General features: G+C 35.7%; 1 protein-coding gene across 1 annotated transcript in view; it reads right to left on the bottom strand.

Moving 5' to 3' along the window:
• Nucleotides 1-19,605, bottom strand: part of TMEFF1 (transmembrane protein with EGF like and two follistatin like domains 1) — a 70,860-nt gene that overhangs the window by 31,172 nt on the left and 20,083 nt on the right. Inside the window, exons 2-5 of the mRNA XM_019729236.2 lie at nucleotides 17,769-17,878; nucleotides 9,514-9,643; nucleotides 6,337-6,363; nucleotides 4,414-4,510 (exon numbers count right to left, since the gene is read on the bottom strand). Of these exons, the coding sequence (XP_019584795.1) occupies nucleotides 4,414-4,510; nucleotides 6,337-6,363; nucleotides 9,514-9,643; nucleotides 17,769-17,878 (364 nt within the window). The remainder of the gene's footprint in view (nucleotides 1-4,413; nucleotides 4,511-6,336; nucleotides 6,364-9,513; nucleotides 9,644-17,768; nucleotides 17,879-19,605) is intronic.

Below are 19,605 nucleotides of genomic sequence, written 5' to 3'. Positions count from 1 at the left end.
AATGGTCACCATGGAATCCTGAAACCTCACCTATTTGGGAGTCAAATTTTTTGGAACCTCAACTACCTTACCCTGAATATAAATTCAAAAGGTAAGCGTTAATGACGATAGCCATGGAAAGCCCAGTGTCACTGGAGAGACACAGTGTGCTTCAGGAGGGAAGAAGTGGAAAAGCTTTTCAGAAGCAAAAATAATTCAAATGATAAAAAATTTAAAATAGCCACTGAACAGACAAGGGAGATACAATACATGTAATTAATAAAGTTCATGCGCTTCACTCCGAAGAACCTATGTACTCTGATTTTATATTTAGAATTTGTTCTTACATTAGATACAGTTCCTACAAGCATTGTGTTTCCTATTCCAGGGAAGCAAAGAAGCAAATCAAAAGTTTGGGTCGCCTATAGTCAGGCTGACTGACAAGGCACACTGAACAGCACTCAGAAGCAGCAAAGAGCCTGACATGGGAGAAGAAAAATTATTTTTAAAAACCAGAAACAAAAATCCAAAACCCAAAGCAGAATGGAACCTTAAGCCACTAAGAACATTAGTGGCCTCTGAGAATATCATGGTGTTATCACACGTGTGTGTACAACATAACGGGTAAATCCCTCTTCTTAAGACCTGGGTTCTGGTTCTGCTGCTTAATTACAAGCCATTTACCCTCCTCTTACCACAGCCTTTCCTGTAAAAATCAGGATCATACTTCCTTGCCCTACCCACCAGACAGAACTGCCATAAAAAGCTGAAAAAATAATTCATGTAATAATGTCTGGAAACAGTAACACACTATACAATATGTAACATTAATATTGTTAAATATGTTCTGTATATTCTGTATAAGAAGACTATATTTAAATCTATTTCCATTTAAGTAGCTAAATAAAAACTTAGCACTTTTGTTACTACCATGTTTCCCCGAAAATAAGACCTAACCGGAAAATAAACCCTAGCATGATTTTTCAGGATGACATCCCCTGAACATAAGCCCTAATGCGTCTTTTGGAGCACAACTTAATATAAGACACGGTCTTATTTTCGGGAAAACACGGTAGCAGAAAATTAACCTACATGGTACCACGTGTCCCTTTCCCCAAATGCCAGATGTTTTAAAACTATTAGCAAGAAAAAGAGAAAAAGGTTTTTAAAGCTAGAGAAAGATTTTAGCTGCCCTGTGGAAACCAGATAGGTTATATAACATTTCTTCTGACAGGAAAGACATTTCAAAATGAAGAAAAGATAAAACATTGTTAAATAAATACCCATACCTAAGAGTATAACACGAAATATCATATTTATTAGTTATATTATAGAGTAATATTTTTCAAACTGTATGTCATAATTACTAGTGGATTATGAAGTCAAGTTAGTGATTCACTACCAGCACGTTTTAAGAAAATAAGATAGAAAATATTAGAATACACTACATTTAATAAAGGTAAGTATCATTTCATAGATTTTTGTTTTACTTAATGTATTATTACCATGTATATATGTACATAAGTGCTGAGTCACAGAGTAAATGTATTGCTTACATTTACATGGAGCTGTGGTCAAAAAAGTCTGAAAGTCACTGATAAAAAAACCAATAAATTGGCATGTGGTGGTCTAGATAAAAACTAAACAGAATTTAGAAGCACGTAGTACTCAGAGTGACCAGGAGATGATAAGGAAGTAAAGAATTCACAGGAGGGACCAGGCTGAAGAAGAGGGCACTGTTTTTTGAAAAATCATCAAGCAGCAGTCTACAAAGTAGGAAAAAGATAACAGCTTTCCTTCTAAGGAATAAAAAAGACAAATACAGGGAGGCAGATAGTAAGAAAAACTGTACTAGAACTTTGGAGAATCCACCTCATAAAACCCTCCTAACTTTAGTCCTCAATTTTCTCATCTGTAAAGTAAGATGATTAGACTAGAAGATAAATTTTAAGATCCTATTCAACCTTAACATTCTCTGACTCTGGTAGAGTTTATAATAAGTCATGATATGAATACCTGGTGTATAACTAAGACCTTTTGTATTTAACAACCAAAATTTTATCTTTTAATAAAAAATTATATAACATCTTAATAAAGAATAGGTCTTTATATAAAAATCAAGGCTTAATGGCTAATGTCGTATTTCAGCATCTCTCAGTTTTCTATACATAAAAAGTCTAGCTGGCTGAGTCAAAATTACTCTTAGATAAACGTGTTACTATTCACCTGGTAGCAACCATAAAAAGTACACAGAAGGTGCCTTGAAGGAATTACAGAAACTTCATAGAGCTTTCTTGGTACTATGGCCCATCTAAAAGTTAAAAAAAAAAAAAATTACAATAACCATTTAAACTGTTAAACCCAACCCCAATCGGTAATAAATGTGTTACGGACTAAAAGGTTAGATAATCGTAAAATTTCCTTTTGTCTCTCTCCATAGTAAGAACCACCATTGTCGCTTAACCCCTTATTGTCTAGGTACAGGTACCAACTGCTTTCTTAACATTCTCCTATTATTGCTTTACTTTCCTGGCCTGGACTTGGCTGCCTGTCCCATCTATGTGCTCGTCAGGTGGCTCCTCAGCCTGCATGTTCCTTACTATTGGTAAGCCCGCCCCTGGTCTGCGCTCCCCACTCCCTTATGCTTAGAGCCTGTATCTGCAAGAACCGTGGTTGCAGGCTCTCAAAGAAATAAACACAAAAAAATGAATCGAGTACATAGGCTGCCTATTATATCATGAGGAGGTGTTCGCAGAAAGGTGTGTATGTTACACATATAGCTGTCACATTTGGGGCAGCCGCTGAGACTAGATGGAGTCTGTTCTCCTTCTAAACAAAAGATCCCTTTCAATTACGGGATAAAAATGATAGCAAAGAAATGTATAAAATAGGACTGAATAGAGGTACTGTCAAAGGAATAAAAACAGATCAACAGACCAAGCCAATCAATCACTGACAGCTATTTTGACCCTGAACAGTATTATAAAACAGTTCTGAGGAAAAACACTAGAAAGAAGTAAATCTCTACAAAAATACACACACGCACAAAATGGTGTTTCACCAGACCGTATCATTAGTATAAAGTGAGAAGAGAGCATAGCATCTATTATCTGTCCTCTCTGCAAGTCTGTATTGCTCATTTCTCTCATCCTACACACTAATATCTACTTTGGAAAGCATGTTCTTCCAAATCAAACCACTCATTGAAATGGATGGACACATGTCAATCCAAGGACCACCATGCAGAAAGAGAGCAAATTCAGGTTTTGCTGAATTCACATTTTACTGAACTTACTGGTCTTTTGCCAATTCTCACCTACTTTGAAATATATACCAAGTAAATTATCAGACATTAATTTCACCAAGTGCCATCCAAATAGCTAATTTTGAACATTACATAATACTGAAAATGGTGTGATCCTAATTTGTAAAACCCACTTTGGGCATTAATGCTAATTGAACATATTACTACTGCTCAATGGACGGCTCCAATATGCACTTAAGGCTGAATAAAACATAGGACTGAAAAATACAAAATGAAAATACTCGTTTGTATAAATAAGGAAGAGCAAATCTTTATTAAAATAAGTGTTTTAAAATAGGCACTAAGGGGAAATTGAGAAAGTGAATATCCATTTGTGCCATGAGATCCTGAAGTCAGCATTGAAAGCTTTTAGAAGAAGCTTTGCAAAAGGCAAGCACCACAGGGAAATGAAAGAAGGTTGAGACTGGGAATAAATGAACAGGAACCTGATGAATGGAAGAAACAGACATGACTGTTGACGATGTTACTGTTATTCCACCCCACACTACTATTTCTTACAGGGAGTGAATGGGAAATTGGACAAACGAGGCTGTCCAGCTATAAAACCCACCTGAGGCTGAACATGAGTGAGAAAATAAAACAATACAATGCCAGTCTGTGCAACTGGGATTTCTAGAAATAAATTGTGCTTATTATATAGTATGTACTTGCTGTAACCTAAAATTTTGAAACAGTTCTAGATGTTTTAGTACTTTGAAATATATGAGAAGGTTTTTTGTAAAAACGCAGTTAAGAAGAAACTATGCATTATTCAAAGTAGTGGAAAGTATAATCGTAGGATAATTCAGAATAAGAATATTTCCGATGAATCAAATTAGCCCTTGGTATAAAATATATAAAACTATCAATTGAAAAAAAAAGGCTGAGGTATAAACCAAAAAAATTATAAATGGGTTCTCATTCTAAAATATAACACTTAAACTCACTTAAATAACTATAGTATTATACCAACTTAAGAGATAAGTCAACAGGCTAACATTAAACAAAAAAATTTAGAAGAAAAACACAAAACATACAGAAGCAGCTAAATGATACCTTTCTACAGTATAATAATGCTGATGATTAGCCTCTAAATTAAGTTTATCCCTTTTCCTCCTCAGTCAACTTACCCAACATTTTCTGCATCTTCATCACACTCAGCTTTGTATTTGCAAGGTCCACATTTGGAGTGTTTTCTGTGAACTTCTGCCCCTGATCCTTCCTCTTCTGTTTAAAAAGAAAAATTAAATTTTCAACCAAAAGTCGGGATCCTTTCCCGATATGCTTCATGTTTTCAGCAGCTATTATTCTATTTCTGGGGGAAATGCACCCGAGCTCTTGAAAACAGTAACTTCCAAAATTTATCAGTGCCTGAGTCCAAAAATGTTGCCAATACATTTCTGAGTACAACATATTCTGTGAGAAAAACAAATATTGGTGCTAGCAATATAATAATAATAATAATAATAATCTCTTAACCTATGCACAAAGGAACAATATGGTAGGTTTTAATAATTAATTGCCTTTAAAAGAATTACTATATAACAAACATCATTTAAGAGAGAGGATAAACATAAAAATATGAGCCATAATTTTAGTCCAGTGATTTCGCTATTGCAATAGACTGTGCAATGCTGGTTAGCAAATAAGTGATTAAACACAGTAGAGTATAACTGTCACCTTTTCCTCACATCAGTTTCACCCCTGCCTTTCTAGTTGCATAACAACGAATTCCACAGTTGTTTTTTTTTAATCTCCAAATTTTAAAAAGGGGTCTCTTTACAAAGAACTTGCCCCCCTTTTTCTGCTTTGCCACAAAAATACCTGTGATGCAGAAGTGTGTGGCACGCCTATGATCCAGCTAAAAAAAAAAAACACACAGTGCCTACCACCAGCCCCCAACTCAGTTCACATCCCACATTTTAGGAAACCCTACATTTGTGGGTCTCAACTAGAGTGGACCCTGTTCCAATAACCTCAAACTGGGCAGGGAGATCAGTTCTGAGGCCAGTTTACGGGTTACAGTCTAGTCCAGAAATTTCTCAATCTGGTTTGGGAAAGAACACCTTGCTCAGGGGGTGTCAATCAGTAGGGAACGTGTTAAAAGGAAAGTACACAGACCTAACATGTCTGTTTGGTAATACTTCCAAACTTCCAATTTTTAGGGCCCTGGGCTTCTCCTGTGCAGGGCAGGACCTACATTTTAGGTAGAAATCCTCCCCCAATTCTCATGAACTCCCAGACAGATTCCAGATCATAACCCTAAGGAATTGTACCTAAGGCCTCAGGAACATCATGAGACCTTTAAGTCATACAATCACTGTGATGAGCTCACTAATGTTTGTGTATTGATCTGAGTAAACCACTCAGCCTTTCTAACTCACACTCCCTAAAAAAATCGTCAGCTTACATCTGCAGAGCAAGGCATCCAGTATTTGTACTATATAAGCAAATCTTGAGAATAACTTCCACGTCTTTAACATAGTAACAATGACAGTTTCCTAATTGAATATCTAACCACGGGGGCTAGACCACATGATCTCTGAAAATCCTTTATAGCGCGAAGATCTAAAACTTATGATCGGATCCTTCCCACATGATCATGAAGCTTCTGCTCGAACATGTCCATTTAAATCAAATTGTACTGTTGACCATTTTAATCTTTTTTTTTTTTTAAGCCATAACTGTCATCCCTGAACTTTTTCCTCAAGATAGTGCAACCTCAAGTTAACAGGAGCTTAACAGGAGTTGTCCTCTTCATCTGACAACAAACCTTTAGTGAAAAATAACTGCATGAAACAGAATGCCCAGGTTAAGGGAGACAGAGCTAGGTTAGGGGTGATGGCAAAGGGGTGCAGGGTTTCTTTCTGATGTAATGAAAATGTTCTAAAATTGACTGTAGTAATGAACGTACAATTCTCTGGACATACTGAAAGCCATTGAATTGTACACTTTAAATGTGCGAATTGTATGGCATGTGAATTTTACCCCAATAAAGCTATTTTTAAAAAGTAAAGAAAACAAAAGCCTATTAAGGGGTACTTCAAACTTACCTCCTTCTCCAGATCCAGAGCCATTATCTGAGGGAAAAAAACAAAAACCAAGAGTAAATATGAACACTTTTCCTGCGAATTTCATTTATCAAACAGTAAAATTTTTTTATCAAAAATCAAACTGAGATACCCATTCTCATGGAGTCCTTTTCTCATTTTTTTTTTTGATATCTAACAGTTTATTTTATTATCGTTTTTAATTAAATGTATTGGGGTGACAATGGTTAGTAAAATTACATAGGTTCAGGTGTACAATTCTGTAATACATCATCTATATATCAGATTGTGTGCTCACCACCCAGAGTCAGTTCTCCTTCCATCACCACTCGTATATTTGACCCCTTTTACCCTCTTCTATCATCCTTCACCCCCCTTACTCTCTGGTAACCACTAAACTGTTGTCTGTGTCTATGAGTTTTTAACAGTTTATTTTTATATACCTATTTTGTGCCTTTTTCTCCAAATATAAGTTCCTTGGACACATAATCATCTATACCTCATACACCACTGTAGCCCATTCGGGAAGTATCCAGGTGCCTTGCACAGAGTAAAGATCAATAAATATTGTAAAGCAAATGGCTAAATAGAAAATATTTTAATTAACTCACTTAAAAGGTAGAAGAAAAATTTAATTTTGTTAGAGCTTGAGAGGAATAATGAATAAGCTGCTTTTATTATAAAGGGAAAAAAAGAGCTTTGGGTCTTGCTCCAAAAATCTTCTTAATGAAATATATGGATAAAAATCTGAAGCCGAAAGTTTTAAAAAGCCCCCGAACAACCTCAGGGTTGAGGTTTTCATATTACTGATGGGCATCTTTAATCATTTTTAACTTCCTCTAGGAAACCGAACCAGGAGGAATCTCACCAAAATGTAGGTGGAAGACTTGTCACGAGTGAAATTAAAGAGCCTCTCTCAAAGTTCCCAGCAAGAAACCAGACTAAAATGTAATGAATGTAGAATGTTTACTTTATAATCCTAAAAGAACCAACATATGACACAGAGCATGTTGACAACAGAGTAATGCTGCAGTATCAGTAACACACAGCAGTGAAAAAGCAGAGATGGCAAGCAAAGAACTTGATGCTTTATCCAGCACTTCCCAGGGAGAGTATATCCGAGAGAACCCACTCCAGTTCTTCAAACAGAGTGGGAAAGACAACACCCATAACAGTACAGCTCCCTCCCTTCAAGCTCCTTCAGACAGTAATCAAATTCCCACGATATGGCAGAAACAGGGAGACTTGGGAAAATACATATTTTATGTAGTACGCATTTCAAAATCTTCATGGGATTGTATAGAAAGTCTTAAATTACATTCAATTTTAATTAAACAATCATAAAAAAAATATATCTTCGCTGAGTAGTAAAGAAGAAAAGAAAGACTGAAAGAGCATGATAAAAAAGAAGGATGAATGGACTTCAACTTAAATTGTTTTTATGACCATAATTTCCTTAGGAAAACACTCCCTTTTTCCTTCTATTCACATACACTGACTGGGTTGGGTACATGTTATGTGCTAGGCAACGTGGTAAATGCTACGAATAAATTAATAAATAAGACAGTCCCAGTGCACGATATACTTACTCCCAATCTTTTTTTCAACCCATGTCCAATTTTTTAAAATATCGTATTTCACACCTTCTTTTAGTGTCATTTATAAATTCCAAAATAAATTAAATATTGTAACTGCAGAACCAGCTCAAACTGGTCTTATCCTGTTTCTAACCAAACACTGAATTGTTTTCAGCAACAACAGAACAAAACCAAAGAAAGTCATCTGCCAAAACACGTACAGAGGAGAGAATTTTGACTTTCAATAACACCCATAACCAAAGTTTCATGCTCCCCCAAGGAACCAAAGAGCTGGGATTGGACAGGACTCCATCACCGGAACCCTTTCAGAAGCAAAGAGTGTGCTGTCCAGGAGGATCGGGTGCTGAAGCCTGCCAGACCTTCCGTAGACCAGCGCGTCCTGCCCTAACCCCTAAATTCCACCCCAGCCCTCAATCAGGGAGACAGCTATGAGCCGGGCCTCATATGTCTCCTCGCTGGTCCACCTCACAATAAAGCCCTTTCTTTCCTCAAAAGCTGATGTCATAGCACTGGCTGCTACTCTGCATGTCAGGCAGCGAGCCTTTGCTCGGTAACAGTGACTGTTGATAATGAGGTTGAGTTCTTCATGTAGATTATATTTTCACTGTACACTCACCTCCCACTCCCACTCAACTCCACTCCACCCCTGGAATTATGACAATTCCCTAGGCGGGGCGCACTCTCTTCCTATGGAGAAACAACTGATCTGGCTGGAGAGAGAGATGTCAGATAAACGAAATAAGGTATGCTACATGCATAGAAATATGCACAAAGTGTGAACAAACTTTGCCAGGAGATGCCACAGAAGACAGATTTCACAGAGGAGGAAAGGCTTAAACTCAATCATAAAGCATAAGAAAGGTGTTTTCAAGTAAGCAAAAGAGAATGTTACTTCTAGCACAGGGAACAGAACAAATCAAAGGTCAAATGACATGACCAACACTGGCCCACCCTGCAAATAACAAGATCAATATAGCACCTTATAGCTTAGCTCACTCAATCCTCCTTTAACAACCTCAGGAAATGATATCCATTTAACCATGTAGGTAATTGGGACTCAAAGAAGCTAAGTGACTTGTCCAGAGACATACAGTAAATAAGAGCTGGAATGACATTAAAGGCAGGTCTTTTAGCCTGAGTGCCAGGGCTCTTTCTAATCTACCACTCTGCCTTTTAATGTTTAACATTCACTGCCTATCAGAGCAGTTGGTGTCTCAAACATAGATGCCTCACAAAGATGCAGAATTAATGTGGGGTTGTCAAGAACTCCATATTCCTTGTTAGTCTCTAAATCAAGTCTCTGAAACGCAATGTACTTAAAGAAGTATATAAGAACCACATCAAATGGTAGTCAAGTGGCCTAAGAACACAGTAATTTCACCAAGCCTCTACTTGTTTAGTGTATGGAAAAGAACTTGGTCTTGCCAAAGAGAGGTCTGGCCTTTGTCCTCAGCTTCTGGAAGGTAATCTATGTCATACCTGATTGAAGTGTCTTGTTTAGCTGACACATCAGACCTTAGGGTGGGGCCGGCCACACTAACATTTATTTCTAACATTTATTCCGAAGAACAACACAACATACCAGAGTAGCATGGTCCTCTTGCTACTACTGTTATCTCTTTCTGGTGCTTACAAGCAGCCCTTCTGAGAAAGCATTCATTTTGATAAGTGTCCCCATTTGATCCACAGACAGGAATGTAATTTGTATGGCACTGCAAAGGAAACAAAAATAAATTCTCAGAACTAGAAATGAATACTAATAGTTTATTTCATATTCATGAATGCAATACCATAGTATTATAACATCCTTCTAATATAGAATAGTCTGTTCTTTCATTTGGTTTTAAACAAAGAAGAGTCATTTTATTTTGTCATACCTTTATTCATATTCATAATAAAAATAACTATGAACTATCCATAAAAATGAGACTGCAAATCCCTATCCTATCTACTTCATTTGCTTGCTATAAAGATTCAATGAGATAATGTTAAGAGGAAATTCTTGGCAATATTTGTAATGAGTACTAATTATGAAATGTCATTTTATTATAATCAAAATTCATGTATTCAATGCCTCTAGCACACAAAGTCCCAAGGTAAATGCTATAGAAGACACAAAAAAATATATGATCTCTTTTCTCAGAGACCTTACAATCTTGTTAGAGAGCCATACAAATAGAAAGAAAAACACACACACACATATATAGATATATATGCATATGTATGTATACATCTTAAAGCTAGTTTGTGTACTAAATCAAAACTATAAGATGATACGTATAATATCTAATACCTATTACTGTAAGCTGTAGTATCCAAGAAAAGCCTTCTCAGAGAAAGTAAAATGTGAACTGGGCCTTGAAGGATGAGTAAAATAAGACAGATGAAGAAGGAAAAAAGGTGAAGTTGGAGAAATGACCCCGGACCTATATGTTTAAAAAACTTTAAAACTTCCAAATGTCAAAAATATCATAAGCAACTGAAGTTTTAAAATCTGGGGGAAATATAACAACATAGCACAAGTTATTATCATTACTAAAAAATAGATAATAAATTAATAAAAAATGGACAAAAGACAAATTTACAAAAAAAATTACAAGTGGTCAATTAATGTATTAAAAATGCTGTCTTTCACTGGTAATCAGAGTTGTACACTAAAATGAGATGCTACTTTTAACTTATAAAATTGGCTATTAAACAGACAAAAATTTCAATTTGGTAGGCATACCAATATGCCTGTTGTGTAACCTAAATTGATTCAACGTTTTTTTCAATTACAGTTGATATTTAATATTATATTAGTTTCAGATGTACAGCATAATGGTTAGACATTTATGTACCTTACAAAATGACACCCCTATAAATCTAGTACCTACCTATCTATAAAAATGAGACTGCATATATAGTTATTACAATATTAGTTATTAGGCAACCATATATAGTTATTACAATATTATTGACTATATTCCCTATGCTGTACTTTACATCCCCCTGACAATTTTGTCACTGCCAATTAATACTTCTTAATCCCTTCACCTTTTTCACCCATTCCCCCAACCTCCCTCCCATCTGGCAACCATCAGTTTGTTCTCTGTATCTGAGTTTGTTTCTGTTTTATTTGTTCATTTATTTTGTTGTTTAGATTCCACATATAAGTGAAATCATACGGTATTTGTCTTTCTCTGTCTGACATATTCACTCAGCATAATACTTTCTAGGTCCATCCACAGTTCAACTTTCTGAGAACATATTTTAGCAATACATTTTCAAGAGTCCTGAAAAAGAGATGCAGTTTTTGATCCAGAATTACCTATTTAGGGATTTTTATAAAGGAAACAATTGTAGACAAAAGTTTATTACAGCCATTTCAAACAGAAATTTATTAACATCAAAAACATAGAAACAACCTAAATATCCAACAAGGTAATGCTTAATTAAAGCATGTTATATCTGTTCGAGGAATTAATATCGCAGCCTTTGATAATTACCTTTTAAAAGAATACCATGTGACAGGAAAAGATAGCATAATGTTAGGTGAAAATCAAGCAATACCACATATATAACTTATGAGAATTTTGCACCATTTTTAAAGGTATTATCTAGTCCACAAAACTGAATGCAAATTTTTAAAATAATATAATTATATAAATAAAAATACAGCAAAAAAATAAATTACATATATAATCTCAATTATTTAGAAAAAATAAATATTCATAAAGGAAATCCTGGAAGAAAACATCAATAAATTTTTCACATTACTTGTCATGGTTTTTTAGTTCCATGATTTTCCATATTTCTCAATTTTCTCCAATGAACAAGATTTACTTTTATCATTTAAGTGGTGGATTTACTTTATGAACCATAAATATGACATGCTACCACAGGTCAAGCACTGGTAAGAACAATTTCTAATATAATATTTTATAACCAAGTTGACTTGTTGTACATTATCAGCAGACTCCTACATCAGCTTTAATTAAAATTAAAATTTTACTTTAGGAAGCCCTCCTATATTGCTCTGATTTTTCATGGATCACATGTCTTTATTCTCTTTCCTTAAAATACACAATAACTTGTATGAAGTCTGCACAAATCAATGTTACTTTGTAATTATATATAATGCATAACTAGCAAAGGAGACCCTAAGCTTCAAGATGTCCAGTGCTAAGTCTATGGACTTTTCATCCCTACTGTTTGCTCAACAAATGCTTAATGACTTTCTAAAGGCACACTCTCAAAGGTGCTAACATTGTCCCCTAGGCATGGGTGCCCCACGAAGGTTCTTTTGGTTGTCACAATAAAAGAATGCTGTCATTTAGCAGATGGATTCCAAAGATGCTAGACGTACTACAAAGGAAATGACGGTTCCACACAACAAAGACAAACGTACCATACAATCCCTGACTGCTTCTCTAGCCATTCACAGAGGAACCATGATAAGACTTACCATATACAAATAAGCATGCTCAGCTATCACTTATCCTAATATTCTAGCATCCACCATACCTCTACTTTTTTGTTTTCAAGTCATTCTAGAATGCAATAGCGCTGATCTTTATTAAATCCAAGCATTCATTAGAAGTAGATATAGCATCTGATTACTATATTGTCTTCTAGTGTCATTATACATTATATTGATTTCTTTAATTATGTGTTTATGTAGGTTGTATTATCTATGAATTTCATTAGAGTAGTAAAGAAACGGAATATAAATGATTGATTATAAAAATAGGGCTGAGAATCTCTAAGATAACAGCGAACATTTACTCAAGAGTTTCTATCTGGTAAACACTGGCTACAACTTTAAATGTCCTATCTAATTTAAATATCATAACAATCCCGTGAAGCACATGACTTTGTGCTTAGAGCTAAGGCTCTGAACTAAATGTTGAGTTCAAACCCTGGATCCACCATTCACGTGACTAGGCACTAGCACCAGTGTCATTTCCCCCATCTGTAAAATAGTGATTATAACAGTATCTACCTAACAAAGTTGTGATGAGGATTAAACAAGAAAAATTCATCTTTAGCGTTGATATCCGGCCATGGCATATTTTCAATAAACATTAGCCGGTTTGGATATTCTTATGTTCATTTCTGAGTTTTAAGTAATTGCCTGGAGTCATAGCTAAATAAGTGGAAGAGCCACAATTCCTCACAAGTGATGTACTCGAACCACTACACACTCAAGTTATATGGCACTTGGTGGTAATGAGCAGGGAGCTTAAAATAGTCCAGGCGACGTCCCTGAAATTCAACCTAACAAGCACTTACCTAGGAGTGAGCATGAGATGGGACAAGTAGACCTGCTGTTCCTCGGTCAGTCTGTTTCCCGGGGTCTCTCTTAAGAACCTCTCATGCTAGGGGAAAATTAAGGGATTGGGGCAATTTTAACAACATGCAACTCCTGATGTAGGCACTGACTCTGACCTAAGGCCTGCCTCCTCTGTACCACCACCCTTGGTGGAGGTTAAGAACTCTCCCCTATACCTTCTCTTGAGCTGGAAGAATGTGATTTGAAGTAGTTTAGAAAGGTGCAGCAGTGTTCAGCTCTGGAACCACATCCACTCAAGCATTTACTGTACCTACTGTGTGTATCAGGAACTATGCTGAATACCTAAATAAGAAGAAGGTTGTACCGGTTAACGTATGTGTCAATTTGACTGGACCCCAGGGTGACCAGATTAAACATTATTTCTGGATGTGTCTGTGATGCTGCTTCAGGATGAGATTAGCATTTGAATCAGTGAACTGAGTAAGTGTCCTCCCCAGTGCGGGTGGGATCATCCAGTCCACTGAGGGTCTGAATAGAATGAAAAGGTGGAGGAAGGTAGAATTCATTCTTTCTGCCTAACTATTGAACTGGAATGTGGGTCTTCTAGTTCTCAGGCCTTCAGACTCAGATGGAGCTTACTTTATAAACTCACCTGATTCTAAGATCTGCAGACTTGGACTGAAACTACGCCACCAACTCTCCTGGGCCTCCTGCTCACAGACTGTGGAACTTCTCAGCTTCCATAATTAAGTGAACCAATTCCTGATAGTAAATCAATCTCTCTCTCTCTCTCTCTCTCATGTGCGTATGGATGTGAGCGTACATATATGTATACACACACACACACACCCCTCTTGGTTCCGTTTCCTCTGGAGAACCCTAACACAAACGTCTAAGAAGGAGGGCATGTCACCTAGTGGGAGTAGGCACTGATAAATTCTGGAAGACAGAGACATAGTCCAGAGAACTCCAGGTAGAAACACAGGAAGAAAGAAAGAAAACAGGAGAAAAGTTGCAGCCACTCCTCTTTGCATATTACCCAAGTTTTAATGGGAAGATGCAATATTGATATTTTTACTTCATACAGAATAAAAGTGGCTTTGTTTATATAATGTGGCAAGATACAGCAGCTCTTATTCACAGACAGAAAGAAACAATTTTAGACTTCATTTAAAATCCTGTTATTATTTGTTAAAATGTGTTAAAAAATTATATCCCAGGAAGCTTATATTAATACTGAAAACACACTGAATCATAAGCCAATTTTTTAAAGGAGCTAAAGATCTTGCTAAAGCATCTTCATATGTTTAATGGGCTTATGAGGTCACTGTTCTTAAACTGGCAAGAACCTACGTCTAACTCGAACAGCTTTATGAGCTTATAAGAAAGTAAAGTAATCAAAAGAAGATTCACTCAGCAGCAGGATCACATCACGCTGGAAGCCCTTGGGCAGTTTGCTCCTACAAGGCAAGGAACTTGTCTTTAAACATTTTTATATCCTCGGCATCTAGCCTTGCAACAAGTAAGCACTGGATAAGTGTCCACGGACCTCAATTCTTCAAACTTTTATTTCCCTTTCCCGCTTTCCCACAAGGGATTCAGACAGAGCATGAGAGGATTTTCTAGCTGTTCAAGTATGTTTAAAAGGTCAAGAAAGCGATTTCTTTATCATCTTAAGAGTTGCAGGGAAAGATTTTCAAAGCATGAAAAACAAAATCATAAAGACAAAAACACATAAATATGATGTGAAAATTTAAAACTTTGTATCCAAAAAAAAATGAAAATGACACCAGGATAAGTTCTTTAAAATACAGAATTCTTTTTCTGTAATCTATATAAACAGAAAAGGAACCAGTTCTAAAGTAAGTACTATTAAGTGACTTAGTACTTAAAAGAGAAATTAAACACACATATATTTGTATAAGATATAAGCTACAAATATTTCTTAAAGGAAATACAAGAAATAACAAATATTGCCTCTGAGAAGAGCAACTGGTAGTCTGAAGTGGAACACATTTTTTTCATTACATCATATATATTTTTATATATTGTTCAAGTTATTTACTATAGGCGTAATTACTCTTTTTAAAATATCAAAACAGTACTAACATCATAGATTCTCACGAGTTTATAAATTATATAAACGTATATATAATACATATAAAATGTTTACAACAGTTAATGAATATAAAATGCTTAGCATTGTAAACAATATGTAAGTACTCAAATAATGTATTATACATCATGTATACACGTACATACACATACATACCCATATACATACATACATCTTTACAAATCAATATAAGGGAAAAAGAAAAATAATCCCAAAACAGGCAAAGAATACGAAGTATTAATTTTTAAAAAAAGTAGCCAATAATATATGGAACATTTTCAGTATCTCTGGTAATCAAATGCACATTAAAATTTTTTTTGCCTTTCAGATTTATAGAACGTAAAAAGATTGACAAAATCCACCATCAACAGGCTGAGGAGAAACAAGCAGTCTAACATACCGTCATTGGCAAATGTTTATCTGCACGTGAGTATCCCACTGACCCAACAATTCCACATCAAGGAATTTAACCTCAGAAAATATAAAACAGTTGGAAGAGGAGAAGAGTCCCAGTCTTCCTGATACAGGGTGGCTAGAACACTAATAGAAACCCTGCAACCTTTCTGGGTTGTAGAACCAGAGGAAGGAGTTCAGGCCAACCAGGGCCACTGGAGAGTGAGGGAGAAAATCCCAGAAAGGAGCGAGTCAGAGGGAAGTCCCAGATTCTGTATATAAACAGACCACATTTCTGGCTGACTTCTGAGCCACTCATGGGGCAGACTCCAAATAGCCCAGCTAAGGCTAAAATAAATGAACTGATATTTGTGTTGCTGCCACAAAAGGGAAGACAGAATTTGCCATTTGAGTTTAGTCAATTTAACTGTTTCAAAAACGACAATACTTTTCAGAATAACGTAACAATTCAAACACTCTAAAACATATCTATCATTCACAATGTGTAGGATAATTTCAAAATTACTCAAATACAAAAAAAAAAAAAAAAAACACCCAAAACAGGAAAACACAATCCACTCTAAAATGAAAAGACTATCAACAAAGATGATCGCTGAGATGTCCCAGATGTTGAAATGAGCAAAGATTTAAAGCAGCACTAATATCTGTGCTCACAGAAAATATGCTTGCAATGAATGAAAAGACAAGAAATTTCAGATGAATAGAAACTATAAATTCTAGAAACAAAATATCTGAAGTAAAAAACTCACTGGATTTATTGACCTAACCTGAAGATAAATCAATAAAAATTATCTAATGTGAAAAACATAAAGAAGTAAAAGTTCATGCGATCTTGGTATATGCGCTTGCACACTACGCACATCAACACTTTCTTTTAAGGAAAGAAGCCCACTTCAGTTACCATCCCTTGTGAAAGGGTTTGGGGCAGGAGGCAGGCAGCCAGACACAACACACTGGCCAGACTACTGCATGAGTAACCGTGTAGGGGTGAGCACACAAGTGGCTAAGCCGCGCCAAATGTGGCTATTGTGAATAAATAATGGATTGTGAAGTCCCTTTTGCTCTCTGACTGGACAATAATATACCAGCTCGCCACTTCTTTTAACGAAAATAAACATGACAGTTTATAGTTTTCAAAGAGGTTTAATATGCAAGCTCTTTTCTGATTTTGATTCTCACTACAATACCGTAAGAAAGGGTAGGAAATATTCCTTCTTTTTCAGATGGATCATACAGGAACTTGACTGAGGTTACAGAGTTACTGGAAATACTGACTCTCCTATGCTTTCATCCCTGATCTGTGTACCCTTTCCTCCCCTTAAAATCCAAATGGTGGGTAAAATTAGAACACGATCACGAGTGGGGAAAAAATTCTAGTTCCTTCTTTGTCTCATCCCAAATTCTAAATCAGGAACCATCTTGTGACCAACACTCTAAAGCCAGACTATACTTCAATCAAACAAAATAAAACACAAAGAAAGAATGAAATGTAGCACATTTTGCTTCTTTTCTTTTTACTTCTTTATAGACACCAGAATCACAATGAACACAGCAGCACCTGAGAAGCAAAGCTCTTAGTTTGAGGTTCCCTTTGTGGTCCATCTCTAACCCTGACCTACCCTGAGGGACCAAGGCGGTCATGTTCTTTGGCCTAAAGAGATGAGACAGCAGCAAATAAGAAAGGAATGGAAAGAGCCTAGATAGAGAAGGAAAGTGTCAGCATTTTAAGTAAGAGACTCCACTGCAACCTGTACTTTATTTCCTTTCAATGACAATTATACCATATATTTGAATAGAACTTTAATACTTTTTCAAAGCATGTTCACATCTATTATTGCCAGTCTGTCCTCTTAGTTCAAGCAAAGCAGCATGGAATGTACAAATAATAGCACTTTACCTAACAAAACAAGAATCCGTGGGCTGTGAACCCAACTTCCTTGTGGGATTCAAGATCTTTTAAGGTTTTTAAAGAATGCAGAACTATAAAATATGAGAAATATGAAAATTTTCAAAATAGGTTGGGTTTCCTCACCTGAAACTGACATGCACATTTCAAACCATCTCCATCTTCTTTACAGACGCCTCCATATTTACATGATGATTCATCACAAATTCTTACATCAGACTCCCTCACATTTAATTCTGTAAAAGAAGAAAAGCAGTTTCATATATATATTTGTCTTTTTGTATCCAAATGTACAAATATAAATAAATGGGAAAAAAATCCCTGAAATATATTAAGCATCTCATCCACAAGTATAATAAGACATAAGATACAAAACACAAGTTCTATAAAACACAAAATGTTCAGGATTTCCCAATGAGACTATGCCTATAAGTAACCCAAACCAAAATAAAACTCAAAGTATCAGGATTTCACATTTCTAAAAGGTAAATCTACAAAATTTTTCTATTTTGGTCTCCTAAGATCTTAAGATAATCTCCTTACTATTGTTTTACTTAATATTTTAATTATTTTTCTAGTGATAGCTACTAATTTTAAAGATAACAAGAATAACTACAAAATGTATACAAATATTAATCATTATGTTGCACACTGAATTATGCTGTTATCATTATGTTGTTCTGAAACTAACAGAATGTTATATGTCAATTAAACTTCAATTAAAAAAAGAAAGAAAAAGCAAGTCACATCCTGAATGATGTCATTTATACAAAGCTCAAAACCATGAAAAACCAAATATTTAAAGGGTATTATTTTATTTCTATAAAATAGTATATGATAAAAAATTTTAAGCACATTCAGTTATCATTTCAGAAGTAAAAAATGATTTTTTAAAAAAGGAAAACGAATAACTAAATGGAATTTTAATTTTTTTGGTACCCAGAATAAATTTTGAGGGATCGTTATTCACTCCAGACAAATAAACTCTTTTAATTACAAAAGAATTATAAAGTGAACCTGAATTTCATACAGTATATGTGTGTGTGTGTGTGTGTGTACACACACACACACACACACACACACACATATATGGAGCATGTACGTGCACAAAATTAAAGAGATTCAAATCTTAGCAGACTTAAAACTTTTTAATGACTGATTTAATTTTATTTTACCCCAGGAAGCAGAGCCAATCAACAGCACTAGCATTCTGTGGTCATTTCTGCTCCTGCTCCAAGACTGTCAGTCTTGCTCTGGAAGCATCAAATTAAGTTTTCTAGGAAACCTCAGAAATTGCTTTAAGGTATCGCTAAGCAAAGCTGCCAATCACATGGGATTGGGTAAAAAACACTACAAAGCAATTTCCATATCTTCGTATGGAAAATGGGAATGACAACAAAAAATGTTTTTATGCAAAGAAATAATTGTTTACAAAACCCATCCCAGTATAGTGGTAAACACATGAGTCTGGGCACAGAGAGGCCTAAGCTAGCTTCTGACTGCTCCTCAATAACTGAGAGATTTGGGGAAGAGCACAAGGTCTCCTGCAGCTCTAGTCAAGGTGAGGTCTTGGCAAGCAGATCTCAGACAGCACTTCTTCAGCAATCCCTCATCCCAGGTTATCTACCACTTCTAGATTTCAAAGCAGGATTCCTCGGTGGCCTGAGTCAAGGAAGTTCTATATCTAGTGACATCTGTCCTAGTGACATTTCATTGCTTCTCTTTGTCCCATCTGTTCTCACTGCTCTGCAATGGTGTCTTGGGTCTCCCACGCTTAGCTGACCCTTCTAGGAGCTGGCTGTCAAGTACCTAAAATACCCAAGGCGTTGACAGTCAACAGTACCGAACACTGCATGAAGGTAGGTATATGTCTATATAACTAGAGGTTACAAAAATTTTTTCTCCTTTTTTCTTAAATGGATCTCAGGTACACAGAATTGGATTACTCTAAAGTTTAAGCATA

Source organism: Rhinolophus sinicus, linkage group LG04 (assembly GCF_036562045.2).
Source record: "Rhinolophus sinicus isolate RSC01 linkage group LG04, ASM3656204v1, whole genome shotgun sequence".
NCBI lineage: Eukaryota > Metazoa > Chordata > Mammalia > Chiroptera > Rhinolophidae > Rhinolophus > Rhinolophus sinicus.
Note: the sequence above shows the minus strand (reverse complement) of the source record. Positions and strands in the feature narration are given on the sequence as shown.